At 34.7% G+C, this 19,937-nt stretch overlaps 1 protein-coding gene across 3 annotated transcripts in view; it reads left to right on the plus strand.

Annotated features, from left to right (window-relative positions):
- Positions 1-19,937, plus strand: part of Fsip2 (fibrous sheath interacting protein 2) — a 73,860-nt gene that overhangs the window by 20,902 nt on the left and 33,021 nt on the right. For all 3 annotated transcript variants that reach the window (XM_031370805.1, XM_031370804.1, XM_031370807.1), the window contains exons 10-15: positions 8,506-8,621; positions 9,467-9,503; positions 10,107-10,210; positions 12,027-12,090; positions 14,641-14,698; positions 18,247-18,280. In XM_031370805.1, coding sequence (XP_031226665.1) covers positions 8,506-8,621; positions 9,467-9,503; positions 10,107-10,210; positions 12,027-12,090; positions 14,641-14,698; positions 18,247-18,280 — 413 coding nt within the window. The remainder of the gene's footprint in view (positions 1-8,505; positions 8,622-9,466; positions 9,504-10,106; positions 10,211-12,026; positions 12,091-14,640; positions 14,699-18,246; positions 18,281-19,937) is intronic.

Here is a 19,937-nt window from a genome sequence, read left to right on the forward strand (position 1 = left end):
AAAAAAAAAAACTCTGGCTCCAAGTATTAAGGTGGAGCCTGATCAACGTAGAAACTTACCATTCACTTCAGGCTTTCACATATATGTACACACTATTAAGAATACATATATACATTGTAACAGACATGTACACATACACAAACAGGTCTACACACAGACAAAATATTCTTTTTAATTGTTTTTTTCATAGTTCTGACAAAATACTTATATTTTAATTACTTTTACATAATGTATCCAATATGATATGATATACTGTCTCTTGTATATTGCTATTCAAAATCAGCATTGATATTTTTTCTTTTTGGTAAATATTTTCATAGTTGTAAAGATTTTTAAGCATTTCCTAGTAAATAATTCAGGTGCAAATAAGACCCAGTAGGAGGTGATAATACAGCCTTACAGAGCTGTGACTAACATAACAATTCATAAGGCATTTTATCTGTCTTTTATTGGGGGGCAGCCCCAGTGGTGGGGAGGGCAGGTGTTTCTTCTTTCTTGTCTGTTCTTGAGACAGTAGAGGGGGAAGAGCTTAGGCTGAGGGTAAGACAAAGATTCTAGTTTAACACTTTATCTTTTTTTTATTAGATGTTTTCTTACATGTCATACAATATCTCCTTTCCCAGGTTCCTCTCAAAAAAAAAAAAAGAAAGAAAGAAAGAAAAAATAAATTAAATAAAAAAAAAAAAAATAGCCGGGCACACACCTTTAATCCCAGCACTTGGGAGACAGAGTCAGGTGGATTTCTGAGTTCGAGGCCAGCCTGGTCTACAGAGTGAGTTCCAGGACAGTCAGGGCTACAGAGAAACCCTGTCTTGAAAAATCAAAAACAAACAAACAAACAAACAAACAAAAACAAGACCTTGTTCCTTCCCCTCTTCCCCCTGCTCACCACCCTATCCTCTCCCACTTCCAGGCCCTGGCATTCCCCTACACTGGGTCATAGAACCTTCAGAGGACCAAGGGCTTCTCCTCCCATTGAGGACCGACTTGACCATCCTCTGCTATACATATGCTGCTGGAGCCATTAGTCCCACCAGGTGTACTCTTTGGTTGGTGATTTAGTCCCTGGGAGCTCTGAGGGTACTAGGTAGTTCATATTGTTGTTCTTCCTAAGGGGCTGCAAGCTCTTCAGCTCCTTGGGTCCTTTCTCTAGCTCCTTCACTGGGGACCATGTACTCATTCCAATGGATGGCTGTGAGCATCTATTTCTGTATTAGTTGGGCACTGTCAGAGCCTCTCAGGAGGCAGATATATCAGGCTTCTGTCAGCCAGCACTTGCTGGTATCCACAATAGTGTCTGAATTTGATGGTTGAATATGGGAAAAATTCCCAAGTGGTACAGTCTCTGGATGCTCCTTCCTTCAGTCTCTGTTCCATAGTTAGGCTCTACAACTCCTTTCATGGGTATTTTGTTCCCCCTTTTAAGAAGGAATGAAGTATCTACACTTTGGTCTTCCTTTTTCTTGAGTTTCTTGTGGTTTGTGGATTGTACTTTGTGTATTCTGATTTTCTGGGCTAATATCCACTGATCAGAGAATGCATACTGTATGTGTTCTTTTGTGATTGGATTACCTCACTCAGGATAATCCATCCATTTCCCCAAGAATTTCATAAATTCATTGTTTTTAATAGCTGAGTAGCACTCCATTGTGTAGATGTACTACATTTTCTGTATCCATTCCTCTGTTGAGGGACATCTGCGTTGTTTCCAATTTCTGGCTATTATAAATAAGGCTACTATGCACTGGAACATGTGTTCTTATTACATGTTGGAGCATCTGGGTATATGCCCAGGAGTAGTATAGCTGGGTCCTCAGGTAGTACTATGTCCAATTTCCTGAAGAACCGCCAAACTGATGTCCAGAGTGGTTTACCAGCTTACAATTCCACCAGCAATGAAGGAGTGTTCCTTTTTTTCCACAACCTCACCAGCATCTGCTGTCACTTGAGTTTTTTATCCTAGCCATTCTGACTGGTATCAGATGGAATCTCAGGGTTGTTTTGATTTACATTTCCCTGATAACTAAGGATGTTGAACATTTCCTTAGGTACTTCTCAGCCATTCAGTATTCCTCAGTTGAGAATTCTCCGTTTAGCTCTGTACCCCATTTTTAATAGGGTTATTTGGTTCTCTGGAGTCTAACTTCTTGAGTTCTTTGTATATATTGGATATTAGCTTTCTATCAGATATAGGATTGGTAAAGACTTTTCCTAATTTGGTGGTTGCCGTTTTGTCCTATTGACAGTGTCTCTTGCCTTACAGATGTTTTGCAATTTTATGAGGTCCCATTTGTTCAATTCTTGATCTTAGAGCATGAGCTATTGGTGTTCTGTTCAGGAAATTTTCCCCTGTGCCTATGTGCTCGAGGTTCTTCCCCACTTTCTTTTCTATTAGTTTCAGTGTTTCTGGTTTTATGTGGAGGTCCTTGATCCACTTGGACATGAGCTTTGTACAAGGAAATAGGAACGGATCAATTTGCATTTTTCTACATGCTATCCTCCAGTTGAGCCAGCACCATTTGTTGAAAATGCTGTTTTGTTTCCACTGGATGGTTTTAGGTCCTTTGTCAAAGATCAAGTGGCCATAGGTTTGTGGGTTCATTTCTGGATCTTCAATTCTATTCCTTTGATCTACCTGCCTATCACTGTACCAAAACCATGCCGTTTTTTCATCACAATTGCTCTGTAGTACAGCTTAAGGTCCAGGATTGTGATTCCACCAGAGGTTCCTTTATTGTTGAGAATAGTTTTGGATATCCTGGGTTTTTTTTGTTATTCCAGATAAATTTGCAGATTGCTCTTTCTAAGTCTGTGAAGAATTGACTTGGAATTTAATGGGGATTGCATTGAATCTGTAGATTGCTTTCAGCAAGATGGCCATTTTTACTATATTAATTATGCCAATCCACAAGCATCGGAGATCTTTCCATCTTCTGAGATCTTCTTCAATTTCCTTCTTCAGAGATATGAAGTTCTTGTCAAACAGATCTTTTACTTGCTTAGTTAGAGTCACACGAAGGTATGAAGGTATTTTATATTATTTGTGACTATTGTGAAGGGTGTTGTTTCCTAATTTCTTTCTCAGCCTGTTTATCCTTTGTGTAGAGGAAGGCCACTGATTTGCTTGAGTTAATTTTATATCCAGCTACATTGCTGAAGTTATTTATCAGGATTAGGAGCTCTCTGGTGGAATTTTTGGGATCACTTAAGCATGCTATCGTATCATGAGCAAATAGGGATAATTTGATTTCTTCCTTTCCAATTCATATTCATATCCTTTTGTTGTCTGGCGAGGATTTCAAGTATAATATTGAATAGGTAGGGAGAGAGTGGGCAGCCTTGTCTAGTCCCTGATTTTAGTGGGATTGCTTCAAGTTTCTCTCCATTTAGTTTGATTTTGGCTACTGGTTTGCTGCATATTGCTTTTACTATATTCAAGTATGGGCCTTGAATTCCTGATCTTTCCAAGACTTTTATTATGAAGAGATATTGGATTTTGTCAAATGCTTTCTCAGCATCTAGGGAGATGCTCATATGGATTTTTTTTGAGTTTGTTTATGTAGTAAATTATGTTGATGGATTTCCATATATTGAACCATCCCTGCCTCCCTGGGATGAAGCCTACTTGATCATGGTGGATGATTGTTTTGATGTTTTCTTTGATTCAGTTTGCAAGAATTTTATTGAGTATTTTTGCATTGATATTCATAAGGGAAATTCGTCTGAAAAAGTTTTCTTTCTTCATTAGGTCTTTGTGTGGTTGAGGTATAAGAGTAATTGTGGCTTCATGGAACTAATTGGGTAGAGAACCTTCTGTTTCTATTTTGTGGAATATTTTGAAGAGTCTTGGTTTTAGGTCTTCTTTGAAGGTTTGATAAAACTCTGCACTAAACCCATCTGGTCCTGGGCTTTTTTTTGGTTGGGAGACTATGGGACACAATGAAAGCAGTCCTAAGAGTAAAACTAATAGCTTTAAGTGCCTCCAAAAAGAAACTGGAGAGAGCATACACCAGCAATTTGACAGCATATCAAAAGCTCTAGAACAAAAAGAAGCAAATTTACCCAAGAGGAGTCGAAGGCAGGAAATAATCAAACTCAGGGCTGAAATCGACCAAATAGAAACAAAAAGACCTATACAAGGAATCAACCAAACCAGGAGCTGGTTCTTTGAGAAAATCAACAAAATAGAAAGAACTCTTAGCCAGACTAACTAGGGGGCATAGAGACATTATCCTATTTAACAAGATCAGAACTGAAAAGGGAGAAATAACAACAGACACTGAGGAAATCCAAAAAAATCATGAGTTCTACCAAAAAGCCTATACTCAACAAAACTGGAAAACCTGGATGAAATGGACAATTTTCTAGACAGATACCAGGTACCAAGGTTAAGTCAAGATCAGATCAACTATCTAAACAGTCCCATATCTGCTAATGAAATAGAAACAGTCATTAATAGTCTTCCAATCAAAAAAGACTTTATCTTAAGAGAGATTCTAGGGTAAGACAACATCTTCAGAAAAACTTAGGGTTGCTGTATAATAAAAAGTTTACTGTAGCTGACCTGCCTTTTGTGATCCTCTGAGGCCAGAAACTGCAGTTTCTAGCACTTAGCACTTCATTCTAAAACAGCAGGAGATTAAGTAAAGGATTAATTGCTAGAGCCTTTTCCTATTGTCCAGATGCCTCTTGCTTGTCAGGGCTAGGGCAAGTTTGGAGCAATAAACTTTTATTGAACCAGGAGAAGAGAGTAACACTCCCAGAAGGAAAAACTTTTACGTAAGTGAATGAATAATCTCACATAAATTCATATACAGATTCATTCATGGTCATTTATTCATTTATACATTTCCATTTAAACCCAGTTGGACTCAGCTGCATGCATTCTCACAATTAAATACTTACACACACACATGTATACCTTCTCATAATTACATACTTACACACACTTCCATACTTATATATGCATATGGAGCAAAAGACCAAGCACTGGTGCAGAAAGAACTCACTCACTCTGGATGAAAAATGTACTTCAGTCTTTATTACATAGAGAAAGAAAAGGCTTCTACCCTTTTAGTGCTAGATGAATTAAACCCATGTTTGTAAGAAAAAAGCTTTGTTTCTTTTAATAAGACTACGTAAGCCTGCCTTGTACATGGGACCTGTTCTGTCCCATAGTAAGGAGAAACCTGCCTGCTCCTGCTCTCTGCAGCAGCATCTTTTTTCCTCTTTCCCTCTGTATTCTGCACATTGCTCTCTTAGTATTTTATGTTACCTATAGTTTCTAAGTTATTCCACTCTGCATTCTCCTTCTAATCTAAAGAGTGTTCTGTCTAAAAACTCCTCAGCTCAGTTCCTCTCTCAGCTCAGTTCTCACCTCTGTTCCTCTCACCTCAGTCCCCCAATTCTGATTCTTCTCTTTGTCCTCAGACTTTAAACATCTTTCAGAATAGATGATCAGATGTTAAAAAGTTCATCAAAAGTTCACACAGAAAATCAAATCATAAATTGAAATAGAAGTTTAGAACAGAATGTTTACATGCATATTCATTAGGAGCAATTATCTGGCTAAAGATCCATCACTTGTCTCAGCTCCACAGGTTCACTGATGGATTAAAACCATAACTAAGTTATAGGTGAAGTTTTGTATAGATGAACCCAGTCAATATTTTATCTTCCGTCCTAGCACCTAAAATAAATCATTAGTTTCCTTTTTATGACCTTAGGTTAATTGTTTTACAACCTCTTGGAATGTGCTCTGAGTAGGAGAAAGTCTTGTTACCATCTAACAGCAATTAACTGGTGACACTTGGGAGAGTGCAAGAGTTCTTGTCACAGTTTTGACTATCTGGAAAGAACCTAACAGCAGTCCCACTATAAAAGAGCCTAATAATCACAGATATAATTTTACGAATTCTTATAGGATCAACATTAAAACTTAAGTTATCTATATGTCTATATAGCAACAGTATATCCAAGACAGTAAATCTTCATGGAGCTGCAGAGATCTGCTCCAAAGGGAGGTGCTAGTACTTAGTAATTGTTATATATGTTTAATAATAACAGGAAAAAGCATATTAATAGCAGGGCTCTTTCCTAAAATGAATCCCTTACAGCCTTGCTTAATAAGGGCACACCTGTTATAGATTATATAATAATCTGAGGCAGGCCATTTAAGGATGATCATCTGCTACTTATTAGCTTGTCCCATTATGGCTCCTGACAGTCTTTAACATTTATCTGTTGACAAATTATTTTGAAGCCCATCCCACATATGACATCATCATCAATATTTTAATATGCACTTTAAAATTATAAGTAACACTTTAATTAAATCAGATAAAAATAGCATTATTATACCATACATACTAATAATTCATCATTCTGTATCATTAAATAATTAAGCATTTATAATTATTTCAGTAGTACCAAATGTTACAAACCCTTTCAATTTAGTTTGAATCTACATTGATCAAAATAATAAACAAGTTGTTAGGCCTTTTCCTTCCCTCTTTGAATAAATTCCAATTAATATTTTGTTTCAATTTGTTCTTGCCTTATTTGTATATGTTAATTATGAAATATTAGACTTCATTATGGTTTTATTACAAATATAACATCATATAAACAGACTCAAGAACAAACATCTATGATTGTCCAATAGGTAAATATATGATTTTTGACAGAATTCCCTCATCCCTTCATGGAGAAAGCTAGGAATGCAAAGAATTCCTAGCTCAATATAAAAAAGGCTGTGTGACAAATCTGTATCTAAGAGTATACTAAGTTCAAAGCTCAAAGCTTTCCCACTAAGATAAATGGAAAAGTAAAGCTGTCTATATTCTAGAGCTTTTTATACAGTGTTTGAAGTCTTACCTAAAGCAATAATAAAAGATAAGGAAATTAAAAGGATATAAATGGTAAGGAAAGAAGCAACATCATGATTCTTTGTAGTCATGTGACCCTATGTATAAGACAATAAGGCTATAACAACAAACTTTTGAACCTTTGAACATTTTGAAAAATGTAGAAGGATGGACAGTCATCATACTCTCTCCAGAATGCTAATATTCTCTTAATATCAACATAAAACATGCTGAGAGAGAATACAAGGAAATAATCCCATTTATAATAGCTTAAAATATCCGGGAGTAAACATAATCAAGAAAATAAAAGAACTCTTCAGTGAAAACTTTAAAATACTGGAGAAATTGAAGATTCAAGAATATTAAAAGTCTTCTTATGTTGTGGATCAGCATAATTAATATTGTGGAAATTGATATACTTCCAAACACAATCTACAAGTTTAATGTAATGCTTATCTAAATTCTTATGAAATTCTTTGAGATAGATAAAATATTCTCCAAATTCAGACACAACAACAAAAGATCCTGAATATTGAAAACAATCCTGAGCAGTAGAAACTTAAGACAGACACAGTATCAAAATAACATGGTATGGTTACAAAAAGAAAATACCTATAGAAGAATGGAATAAGTTCAAAGGTCCAAAGGACCCTCCCTGTACTACTACACTATCAGTTAGACATTTGGTTTTGACAACTATGCCACAAAACAAACAAAATCAAAACAAAACAAAAGACAAACCCTACCCCCAAATAATTGAACCCCAATCAACAACAAAAAACAAAAACAAAAACAAAGAAACAAACAAAAAAACATCTTCAGCAAATGAATCTGGGAAGGCTGGATATGTACAAGTATAGACTAGATGCCAATTTCTTATAGAAAAGTTAATTTCAACATCAAATAATGAAAAACAATCTGAAACTTAGGTGAAAGATAGAAAAAAGTTTAAAGAAATAAGCGTAGACAAGAACTTAACAAGAATTAATAAATGTGAAGGTACAAAATTAAAAGTCTTCACTCTCAATAATGTTTCCAGGCAATAGAATGAAGTACCAAGTAGAGTAAAATCTTTTCTAACTACACATTTAATGTTGGATTAGTATCTGAAATACACACACACACACACACACACACACACACATACACACACACGTTTATGTACCAAAATTCACAGAAACTCAATTCAGAAATCGCTGAAATTTAGACAGCTGAGATGTCCATGAACTGATGATAAAATACAAAGTGCCATGTATACAAATAAAAACGGACAAACCGAATACATGTTACAGCATTATGTTGCATAAAATAAATCATGTTATTCCCCAAAAACAAAGACAAAGTACACACACTGTATGAATGAATTCATGTGCAATTTCTGAAAGCATTAAGAGTTACAGATCAGTGCCGTTGGGACTAGAAGGATGGATTGGTTACAACCATGCAGAGGAGTACTTCTATGAATAATTCCAGTACTTAACTGATTGAATGGTGCTTTCAGTTTTACCTCTTTCAGAGGTATTGTTACTCATGAATATTTTAAATTTAGTGATGAGCTTAAGGAAATAAAATTTGTTGCGCTTAACAAAATGTTCAAATCCAAAAAAAAAAAATATATATCTTTCTCATTTACTCCTAGGACAAGTATCAGCCACTGTTAACCAGTCTCAGAGTAATTCAAAGAATGTTACAAAAATATCAGCATCCTCAGTTGCTTATCCAGCAGAAGTACAGAACAGCAGTTCAGAACTAAAGGTAAAGTGTTTCAAAAGTATATTATTTCATCTGCTTAAATTTTATTTACATATGTTCTCTTTTACTAATTTGGTATTGATTAATTATGGTGGATGAGTTCTTGCAAGGAAAAATGATTCCTCTCTGGGGGGAAAAAAGAGTCAATTTAGCTTCATTATTGATGTAGTGTGACACTTAGAAACAAATCCAAAGTCTATTATCAATTCTGATGATGATGTTGCTATTTACTGGTAGTATATGCACTCGAAGCTCAGGTTGTTGACTGAGCACTGGGATGAGCCAAAACATGGGTTAGATAAGAAAATTGGGTCCATAGAAATGCAAAGGCTATTAGGATAGTCACTCATCTTGAGGACACATCTTCTAGTGAGGTATAGACATATCAATGTTATAATAAACTGGAGTGTAAGTTTACTCTGGTTCTGGTTCTAAGTAGTATTTTAGATAAACATTATATAGTGCTGCATAAAGTTTGAATTGGAAGAATTTTAATTTTCTATATCCAATTGAAAGACTTTAAACTTTAATATATATTTAAATACACACACACATACACAAACACACACACACACACACACTGTGGCTTTAAATAAAGTACAGTGTAGAAGAACAGTAAGCTCCGTATTGCTATAAACTGAGCTCAGTTTCGAACTCAACTTGAGATAGTGAATGGTATCCTGGGATGTTGATGCGATGTTCCGTGTCTGGTATCCTGTTTATGACAGACACAGGGCATAGGGGTAGAAAAGCACCTGGATTCATTTGCTTATTTGACAGAAGACAGAATTTCTTCCAAAAGTATTGTTACTTATGAATATTTTTCTCTTTAATATTTTGCCATATAGAGAAATGGAGTAACGAGAAGATTAAGTGATGAAAGAGGTAAGATTATGAACAGTACTGATGATTCTGGTATTAAATACAGAGCTACTCCATAATATACTTTTGAAAGCTGTTTTGCCCAATTTTGAAAGGTTTGCTTAGTTTTTCTTTACTATTGGAGAACCTTTCCTCCATTTACTTCTTTTTAATTAACTGTATATCTTTCTGTGTATAAAAAAATAATAAAAATCCCAAAACAGCTTTTTATCACTTTCATGCCTTTTGTCTAAAATCAGTTTAAAATACAGCTTTGTTTATTCCTTTCGACAAGCTGTAGGTTGCCATTGCAGACTGCTGCATACAAATAAAACGGTCCATTTTGCCAATAGGCCCTATTGTTTTCCTGAGACTGAGATAAAGATTTCAAATTTTTCTTTGGAAGCAATTGGGAAACTGACATTTTGGGGGAATGAACATAAAAAAAAAAAATTCCAGATTTGTTATTCTTAAAGCTGCTTCCTTAACTTAAATAAATTGCTAATGGTGATTTTTCTGGTCAGGGAAGCAGCTTACTGGGCAGAATGCTAGAGCAAGCCTTCAAGTTATGATTCAACTTTGACACTACAGTCCTTTCATATCTAAAGTTATCTATCATCTCTCTAGTTCCTGGAACTATGTCAGCTAGAGAATCCATTACTTCAGCTCAACAGTCACCCACAAAGAATGCTGGACTTTCAGAGACATCTTTGGTCCATCAAAAAGAAGAGGTATGTATTATTTGACTTACTCTATATCCAGTCAGAAGAAAGGAAATATCTTATGGTCATTTTAATATATGAAAATACTATATTTTAATCTTATGATATAACCTCATCCTATTAAATTTATCATACCATAGTAAAAATGCAATAACTCAGTTTCAGTGTACCTAAATATAATCTGCAAGGCTTAATGTTTATTTTGTCTATTGAGCCCTCAGATTAATAAGTTGTGCTTCCTTGGTGTTCTGATAATAATGCTGATTTAGCGTTTTTCAACAGTAATCATGTATCTGCTAATGGAAAGTTATCAGTAGTGATAGATCAGTATAGTCATTACATATAAAACTAATACTATTTATAAATAGCATGTTTCCTTAGGAATAAAATCAATACCATTAGCGCCAATATTAGCATGATATTAACTGATTCACTATACTAAGGAGTTTACATTTTTATCAATTTTCAGTACACCAACAATTTAATAGATTCTCTTCAAATGAATTCTGAGTAGAAAATAACATTGTTTGTGACTTAGGATGCATAACTATTGATATAAAATAATGCAGAATATCTAAAATGTATTATGATTACCATGATGTTCTGTCTGTGATACAATTTATTATAAGTAAATATTTGTTAACTGTATTTTTGCATAGTTCTATTCTGCTATATCACTAGCCCTGTTCAATGTGCTAACAATCACGAGATTTTTAACTGCTGGAGTAATCAGTTGTTTACCATGTTTTAAAGCCTCTAAACTTAAAGAAATGATGAAGCCCTGTTAAAATGCTCTTTAAAAACATTACAGCACACATTTTTGTTTTGTACATTTCAAACACTATGAGGAACAAGAGACAGAAAGGCATGTATCAATTTTGTTCATTAGATTGTGAGTGAAAATTGGCATGATAATATACTGTATAGGTTGATTATTGCAATATTCCAGACTCCACAATGAAAACACTGCTGTATTATATCAAGATAACTCTTCAGTAAAGTACAAGGAAATAATCTCAGCATACAAAAACAGTGTATGAATAGTGTATATAAACTATATTGTTGACCTCTCTAACTTGCATATTCTATTCACTCTTCATATTAATCCCAAAGTGTTAGCAGATGTTCACAGATACCAAATTTATGACAAGAAGTTTGTTTTCCAGCATACTTTGGAAAGTCAAATATTATCAGGCATTTTTCTCATTGCCTGCAATCCTGTTTCAAATATTGAAAAAGGAAGACACGTATCATCACGATTGTTTGCAAGCAGATTTAGTGCCCAGGAAAGAATAGAAACTTACAGTCACTGTGGAGCATGCATGCCCTCTCTTTTTCAGTAATATTAAACTGCTTTTTTTTTTCAATAATATTCTGCATTACCTCTAATTACATCATTTGACTTTTTTGCATTCTTCATATATTTAATTTTCAGTTACCATCAAATGTTCTATTTGTAGGTAAGAGGCACCATAGCAGGGACACAGAACTGTTTTCCTAACCATCGAAACGTTAGCTTTCACTCCAGATGCCAATTCCAATCATGTAAAACTTCATTGGATTCTATAATGTTACTGTATTATACATGCATACAAGTATAAGCTAAGCATCAAAGTCGGAAAATTATCAGATGCGTGAATGGTATTGTAGATATTTTGATAAGCATTTATTTTAATTGTGTAGATAATAACAAAAGTACAAAACATGAATATTTCTTATAAATGGAGGTTTACGAGAAAGCTAACATTACATTTTTGAAATTTAAACATACAAATAGGAGTTGAGGGTAAAAACTGTGGAGAAACCTCTCTTGTTGTTTATGTAGAAGGAGATGCAAGGTGATTGGAATGGAAGACCAAGCAAGAAGTCAAGCTATGCTGGTGAACCAGGTAAATATCAGCAACAAACTGTGCAGCTAGTAAAATATTCTTTCACTTGTTTCACTTATTGTGCTCATTCCCAAATCTTTGCCAACTAATATATCAATGCAATGATTTCTGCTAGGTCTTGTACAAAGTACTGAATGTAGAAGGTAAAATTAGCCAGAACTAATACCCAGAGCTTTTACTCTGTAATGAAGGAAATAGTCTTGATGAACACACAAACCATATGACATAGTCTTCACCTCACAGTTACATTTGTGTGTGCATGTGTGCATATGTGCTTCGTTAGAACACTGAATATCATCTCTCCCTAACAATTAAGTATACAGCAAAGAACTGTTAGCAATAGTCACAGTACATATTAGGTCTGTAATATTTACTACTTTTACAAATACAAAACTACTACCGATATCTCTCCATATCCTTTTTCTTCCATTCCAGTATGTTCCCTTGTTATGAGTTTGACAATCCATAAGAACGTGTGACAGTTTCCTGTCTGCACTTTTGACTTATTTCATTTAATATAATGGCCTTTAAATTTGAGTACAGTTTCAAATGGCCTGTTCCTTTTCCTTTATATTTTTGCTAAGAATGTTATTAAATTTTTTGTTGTCCTGCATTCACCCTAAGATCGACTTTTCAATGTACACCAAAGTGTCTATAACAGCATATTTTGCATTTACAAATCCACATAGGTAGGAGTTGTACACTGTGTATATCAATGCTGTATGCATGTGTCCTTTTATCGTGCTACTATTGTGTAAACAATAGAGAACAGCAACCATTTACACAATATATTGCTCCTATTAATCTTTTAATGATTTATAAATTATCTGGAGAATAATACGAGCAGAAGACATAGCTAGGTTATGTGCAAATTCTATGCTATTTTGTAGAAAGGACCTTCAGATCCATGACTTGATTCAGAGATGCCCCTCAAACAAATCTCTTAATGAGGCTAATGGTTAACTTTATATACCAATGTTCTTTATCTACTTACCAGCCATAAATATTTCTCTGAGTAAATTTTTGTCCCTCTAACAAACTACCCATCTTGAAATAAGGCCTGGTTTCTAAATTTTCCACATCTTGTGCTTGAGGAATTGGCTCAGTAATTCCTTACAACCCATAAACCAATGTGATTGTCTGTGATGATTATTATTCTTAAATACTCTTTTATGTTACTTATATGTGTGTTAGGGTAGATGTGCATGTATGAAGGTATGTAGTTTACATATATACAGGTACACGTGCATGTGAGAGTATGTGCTCATATGTACACAAATCCTCATTTGTACGTAGATCTCATGTGAAAGCCAAATGAATGACTTTTACTTATCATACTTTGGGCAACATAATTTTTTTTTTAATCATGAGTTCTCAGTGGCCTGGAAGGCAAAAAATAGGCTAAGCAGTCTCTCCAGAAAGTTTTGGGGATCCATCTTAGTCTATCTCCCTAACACAGAGTTTATAAACACATGCCACCATGCATGACTTTTCTCTGTACATTGTTAACCTCAGTTTCTGCTCCAAAACCAAATCCATGCAAACACACACACGGAAAACTATAAAACTTAATAGTCAACTTATGATTATAAGAATCTACTGAGCTTTTAGTTTTTAGTATTTAATACATCTTTTTATTTAAAAAACATTGTGTACATGTCTGTGAGCATGTGCACAAGTGCAGGTGCCCGAAGAATATCAAGGTTGGAATCAGATTATTGAGAGGAGGAGTTAGACACCGTGGGAAGCTGCTCCACGGCTTCTGGCAACTGAACTTGGGCTCTCTATAAGAGCAGCATGTGTGTGCATTACCTAAGGATTCCTCTCTCCAGCTCCTATAAAGTCTTTAATATGAGCATTGTAGTGTGTTTTGGAAATACTATGGAAAGATATGTACTTGTTCAGATAAATTTCATGGAACAGTTTCAGCGGTTTTAACCAAGACTCAGCAAAACCTTACAATATGAGAAATGTAAATACAATTTCTCAAAAGTAAATGGCCACAGCAATAGTCTAATGACATCAAGAAACCATGACAGTGGGATATGAATTGATATTAATAACAATATTAATATTAATTGTTATATTATTTCTTTCTATGTCTATAGGCCATAGAATACATTCAAAGACTGGGTAGGCATCACAAGGCATTACATGGGTAAATAGGAGTTGAGATTTTGCTTTATATTAAATTGTACACTAAGGACGTTGGAATTCCTGTGAATTTTTTTTTTTTTTTTTTTTTTTTTGGTTTGGTTGGGTTTTTCATTTTGGTTTTTGTTTTGAGACACGGTTTCTCTGCACAGCCCTGGCTGTCCTGGAACTCACTCTTTAGACCAGGCTGGCCTCAAACTCAGAAATCTGCCTGCCTCTGCCTCCCAAGTGCGGGGATTAAAGGTGTGTGCCACCACTGCCCGGCTCTGTGAAATATTCTTAAAAGCATGCAGACTAATCAGTTACAAATGATAGCAGGTATTTGAAAATGGTATTGGTATTTTAAACATTACTGAGGATGAATATAAATTGCAGATTTCTTTTCCTCATGTTTAGGATTGCAGGCAGGTGTTCCACCCCCGGGTATCTTTTCTTCTCCTGTTTACTCAAATATGTAAGTATCTAAATGATTAGTGTAGAATTATGAATTCATATTTCAATAATTGCTTAAGTACATGACTACATGAAATCTTCCCCTTTTGCAGTTTTACTTAGACTTACTGAAATGTTATTGATAAGAACTTTCAGAACTGAGCTCAAATTGTAGACAAAGTGAAAGCTGTCCTCCTTCAATCTCTTCAGAACTTTGCTCTCTGTACCCAGAGAATTTGTCCCTTCTCTCCAAATGGCTTCACATAACTTCAGAGGACTTCTTTGTATTTCTCTTTGAAATATTTACCTATGAATTTTGAGATTATAGGCTTCTTGAGCCTGATAAAATATTATTTTATCAATATTTTTCACCATATCATTTCGATGACTTGGTCATCTTTCTCCTTCTTAAAAATATTTGCAGTGTTGTCCAGAATAATGCTAGAGTGTAACTTGAAATTTTTAGAGAACAGATGTTTAGTATCAAAGCTTTTCATTTATCAAACAAATAGTGGAGAACAACTATTTTAGCTTTTTTCAACTTGTGAAGAAGCCGATGTTTTAGACCCATTGTCAACTTTTAAGAAATATTTATGCGGGGGTTGTATGTTTGTGTGTGCGTGTGGTCAGACAAGTTAATCTCGCTGGTTGTCTTTGCTTTGATATTTTATTTTTATGAGGCAGACTAACTCTCTGAACATGAGCCAGTTTTATGTATGTGCTCAGGATCTGAATCCAGGCCTTATGCACAGCAAGCTATGTATACACAGGACTGTGTTCTTAGCAACCCAGTGCTAAAATCTCCAAAGGAACCAACAAATCAAATGAAGTTCATACTAAACTACATTCCTTGCAACCTTTATCTCTATGTAAATGAATGTATAAAAGAAAAAGATCTCTGGTGCCAAATGATTTTCACATTCAGACTATGCTTTGTTGTTTAAGACTTTCAGTGAGGTTGATGGGTATCAATATGTATAACTTAATGAATGCTCATAGAATACAAAACATTGTCCTATAGCCAGAATGAGTGAGTCTCATCCAAATGTGTTAAAGTGAGGAGGAGAGATGCCTGTCATTGTGCAGATAATGATCACTTGTATTACGGAATGCATAAATGCTAAAGGAAAAACATTACAAAGCCTTTTACTGTCTGCCCTGACTGCTCATCACACGTACTGATTTAACTACATATCATGAAAGACTTTATTATGGAGACCATAAAGTGTGTTCTATTGTCAAGCACCTTTCCTCTCATCAAATAGTTCATTTATTTGTCTCTCAGCCAACCACTGGACTGAGCATAAGGTTCCCAATGGAGCATCTAGAGAAAGGACAAAAGGAACTGAAGGGTTTGCAGCCCCATAGGAGGAATAACAATATGAACTAACCAGTATCCCCAGAACTCCCAGAGACTAAACCACCAACCAAAGAGTACACATGGAGGGACCCATGGCTCCAGCTGCATATGTAGTACAGGATAGTCTTGTTGGACATCAATGGGAGGAGAGGCCCTGGGTCCTGAGAGGGCTCAATCCTCCAGTATAGGGGAATGCCAGGACAGAAGTGAGAGTGGGTGAGTTGGTGAGCAGGGGAGGGGGATGGGATAGGGGGTTTTCAGAGGGGAAACCAGGAAAGGGGATAACATTTGAAATGTAAATAAAGAAAATATCTAATGAAAAATTTTTTAAAAATGTGAATGCAAAACATTGCTAAGGTAGAAATGAAAATGTATGATAGAACATGAAGATAAGTTGTATTAGCAGTGGGAGTAGAGTTATAATGCATAAGCATTAGGTGATAAGTTTGAAATCCTCTGACATATAGACTATGATTAGAACCTTATTTATTAAGTAAAACTCAAATAGTTTGGATCAATAATATTATGGTCTAATTAGCATATAATTAATTATTTTGTCAGCAATATGTGGATAAAACCATAGGCAAGAAGCCATTCAATAGTGTTTTTCATTTGTTATTCAATATAGGTAGGCATATCCTTAAAACCTATTTATCAAGCATTTATTGACAATACACTGCATTTAAGGACTAATGACAGATGTTAGGCAAATAGTAAGATTCACAGATTTAGTGCACTCTGATTATGATGAATTATTTTTAAGGAACCAGTATAGGCTAATTTAAAAGTCCCCATGTTATATTCACATCTTTCTAAAATAAATGGTTGAGATACTGCAAGCTTCCAAATATTTTTCAAATTGCAGAATTATATTTCTGACAGTTTTTGCCAGTGTCTACTTCTTTTATGAAAAAAAAAGAGGTGAATTTTTGAAAGTTTTTATCTTGTATTAGTATTGATTTTATGGCTTGCCTTAAAAACAATTGTTTCTGTGGATGCCGGGGATTTAGTGATTTCATAGGTCTTTGCTCCCTGTTTCAGCCTATGGCACACTGCTACTAAGGGAGCTATAGGACTCTATTCTATGCCTTAAGACGGAAAAAAATTCAAAAGTTAAGTTTAGAAAATCTTAATATAATAAATAAATAAAACAAGGAAAGTGTGGAATCTTGTGTTAATTTAACAAAGCAGATCTAAGAAGAAATTGTAGTCTGTAGACTTTTACCCCTTGTCCCTCTGTCTCCCATTTCTGTCCTCGCTCCTCAAGCTACATTCCCTCTTTACTCCTCTCTCTTCTCCTGCCATAGTCTCCATTACCTGGGAACGCATGAACTCAGTCTTCCTACCTCATCTTCCCACCTAGCTGAAAGCCCAGACATTATGCCAGGCTCCAACCTCCAGGCTCCCAAACCCGTGCCTAAGCTTCAATGGTTGAAGTTTTATTTATTCTCACAAATAAGTTGCAATATTTAGACAACTTTTGTTTTCACAAAACAAAATGTAAATAAAGAAAATATCTAATGAAATTTTTTTTTTAAATTTAGTTTAAGATTTAGAGAAAATGTTTAGAATAGGCTTAAGGAAATTAAAAGGAGTGGCAACTTGACTTCATAAAATTTGGAAGTAAATCTAATTGCAACACATGAAAAAATGCATTCATCACATCATTACACAAAGATGATTGAAGTTAGCATTGAATGTAGCCAGGAACCCATCAATCTAACCAGTAGTTATTGAATAGTGATCCTCCACATATTCTTTTTCTACTATGACATGTAGCAAAAAGATGATGGGACTATATGATCCTAAAAGGCAGATGAAAGATTACCGAAGAGCTATGATCAAAAAAACTTAATATTCCATAGTCTCTATTAGCAGATCAAAGAGACTAATCATCTTGCCTCTTTACATAATAAGCATAGCTAAGGTATACCAGAGTTCCAACCACCAGAGTCAGGCATTGTTTATGTATATACTAGATACGGTGATTCCATTCTTCTAAAGCCCAGTTCTTAGACTACAGGCCCACATCATGGCAGAACATTAAATACAAACACTGAATAAAGCAAAATAAAGTTTAGGGTATTTTGTCTGTATGTAGAAGAATTTTCATAAAAAGTAACTGAATAGATAATAGGAATTTTGAAGGTATCTTCATAAATTATTTGTCCTAACTTAACTCAATTATAACTATTTTCTTGATTTTACAGGCAACAAAATCTACAACATTGCTTGAAAGATAAAGTATGTATTATAAATTGAGCAAATAAGACATTATATTAATTACTGTGTGCCATTCTAGAAAAAACATAAATCATATACTAATAATCATCTATTGATATTTGCTGATATTACCTTTTGTCATTTATTGTAATAGAAGTTTATTTTTAGGTAATTTTAATAGTCTACTATTAGTCCAAAGTTGTTTGCAAAATATACTCTTGACACTTTGGGAAGGTCTCTTGGGTGTAGACTGGGAAAGCATTCAGAGACCAGCCTTGATCAGCAGCATGAAATAACAGAACATCATCTATCATGGGACATTTTAAACCAGCATAGCTTTGTAGATATTGCTGGTGAAGTCTGTAGAGATTGAGTTGAGATGCCTACATTAGTCTACAGCAGTTCTCATAGGAAGAACCTGCTACCTAAGATCTCAGGCATAGATACTTGGTCACCTATGAGCTAAAACACAAAACAGAAAAAAAAGATGACATATTTTAATTAGACTGATTCTCTAAGTCTAGCCAGACTAGTCAGGGACATTGAAGAATATCATAGCAGTGGGCATTTCCCCATGGAATACTGCTCAATTCATAGGGAATGAGTCATACGCAAAAGTTCAATTTAAGGAATGTTTCTCTATGTTCCACTATAATAGAAAGAAGTTGAAAAACTGAGATTCCTTTAGCCTCATTTTGCTACCTGCAAAACTCTAGGGGTCGACCTCTCTTTTTTTTTTTTTTTTTTTTTTTTAGATATTTTCTTTATTTACATGTAAATTTCTCCTTTCCCAGTTTCCCCTCCAAAAAACAAACAAACAAACAAACAAAAACAAGAACAAACCCCTGTTGCCTCCCCCCTCCCCATGCCTGCCACCCCACCCTCTCCCACTTAGGTTCTGTGTCCCAGTGTAGGGGAATGCCAGTGCCCTCTTTTTTATATTAAAATTAGAAATGTTTTGTCTTTCACCTAGTTTAAGAAAAATATTGGTCTATCATTCATTATATCTTATAATGATAAAAAAGATTATACATATATTTATATTCTATTGTTCATTTAGAATAATTTGCTTCTAAGTGAAAATGCATGAATTATTAATGGTTAAATTATTGGTTAAAGGTGTATTTGTGTAAAAAAACGCTTTTGTACTTGGGGTAGGTACAATCTGTGCTAGCCAGCTTCTATGACAGCAAGAAAAACTATTTTAACTACTTGGGGATTAGAGCTAGGTAGAGTTTCATGAGTTCCAAGACCTCTGAAAATGGATCAGGGGAGATGGTGCTGCATAAAATTTAGCTTTTCCTGTAATAGTGACTTAAAACATAAATAATTTTAGTTTACCTTCAATATATTTTTGAGCAGGGACAACCCATCAGCCTTGAGGTCATGTCTTGTGTTTTCATTTCATCTATTTCTGCTTTCTTGGATAGTTTATATTGATAAGTCAGGTTAGCTACAAAGCCAGTCTGAAATGCACTAGTTTTTATATTCCATGAAAAAAGGTTGTGTACTTAATGTTGTGGTATGGAAAGGATATGAAGTTGATTTTTCATCCTCATATATAAACTAGAAAAGTACTTCTAAAAAATCTAAAATATTTTTGTTTATATAAATACTTAGAAATATTTTAGCTGTTTTCAAAACAGAGTAATGTCTGTTTTGAAAATGTCACAGAGTA

This window comes from Mastomys coucha, unplaced genomic scaffold, assembly GCF_008632895.1.
Source record: "Mastomys coucha isolate ucsf_1 unplaced genomic scaffold, UCSF_Mcou_1 pScaffold15, whole genome shotgun sequence".
Taxonomy (NCBI): Eukaryota; Metazoa; Chordata; class Mammalia; order Rodentia; family Muridae; genus Mastomys; species Mastomys coucha.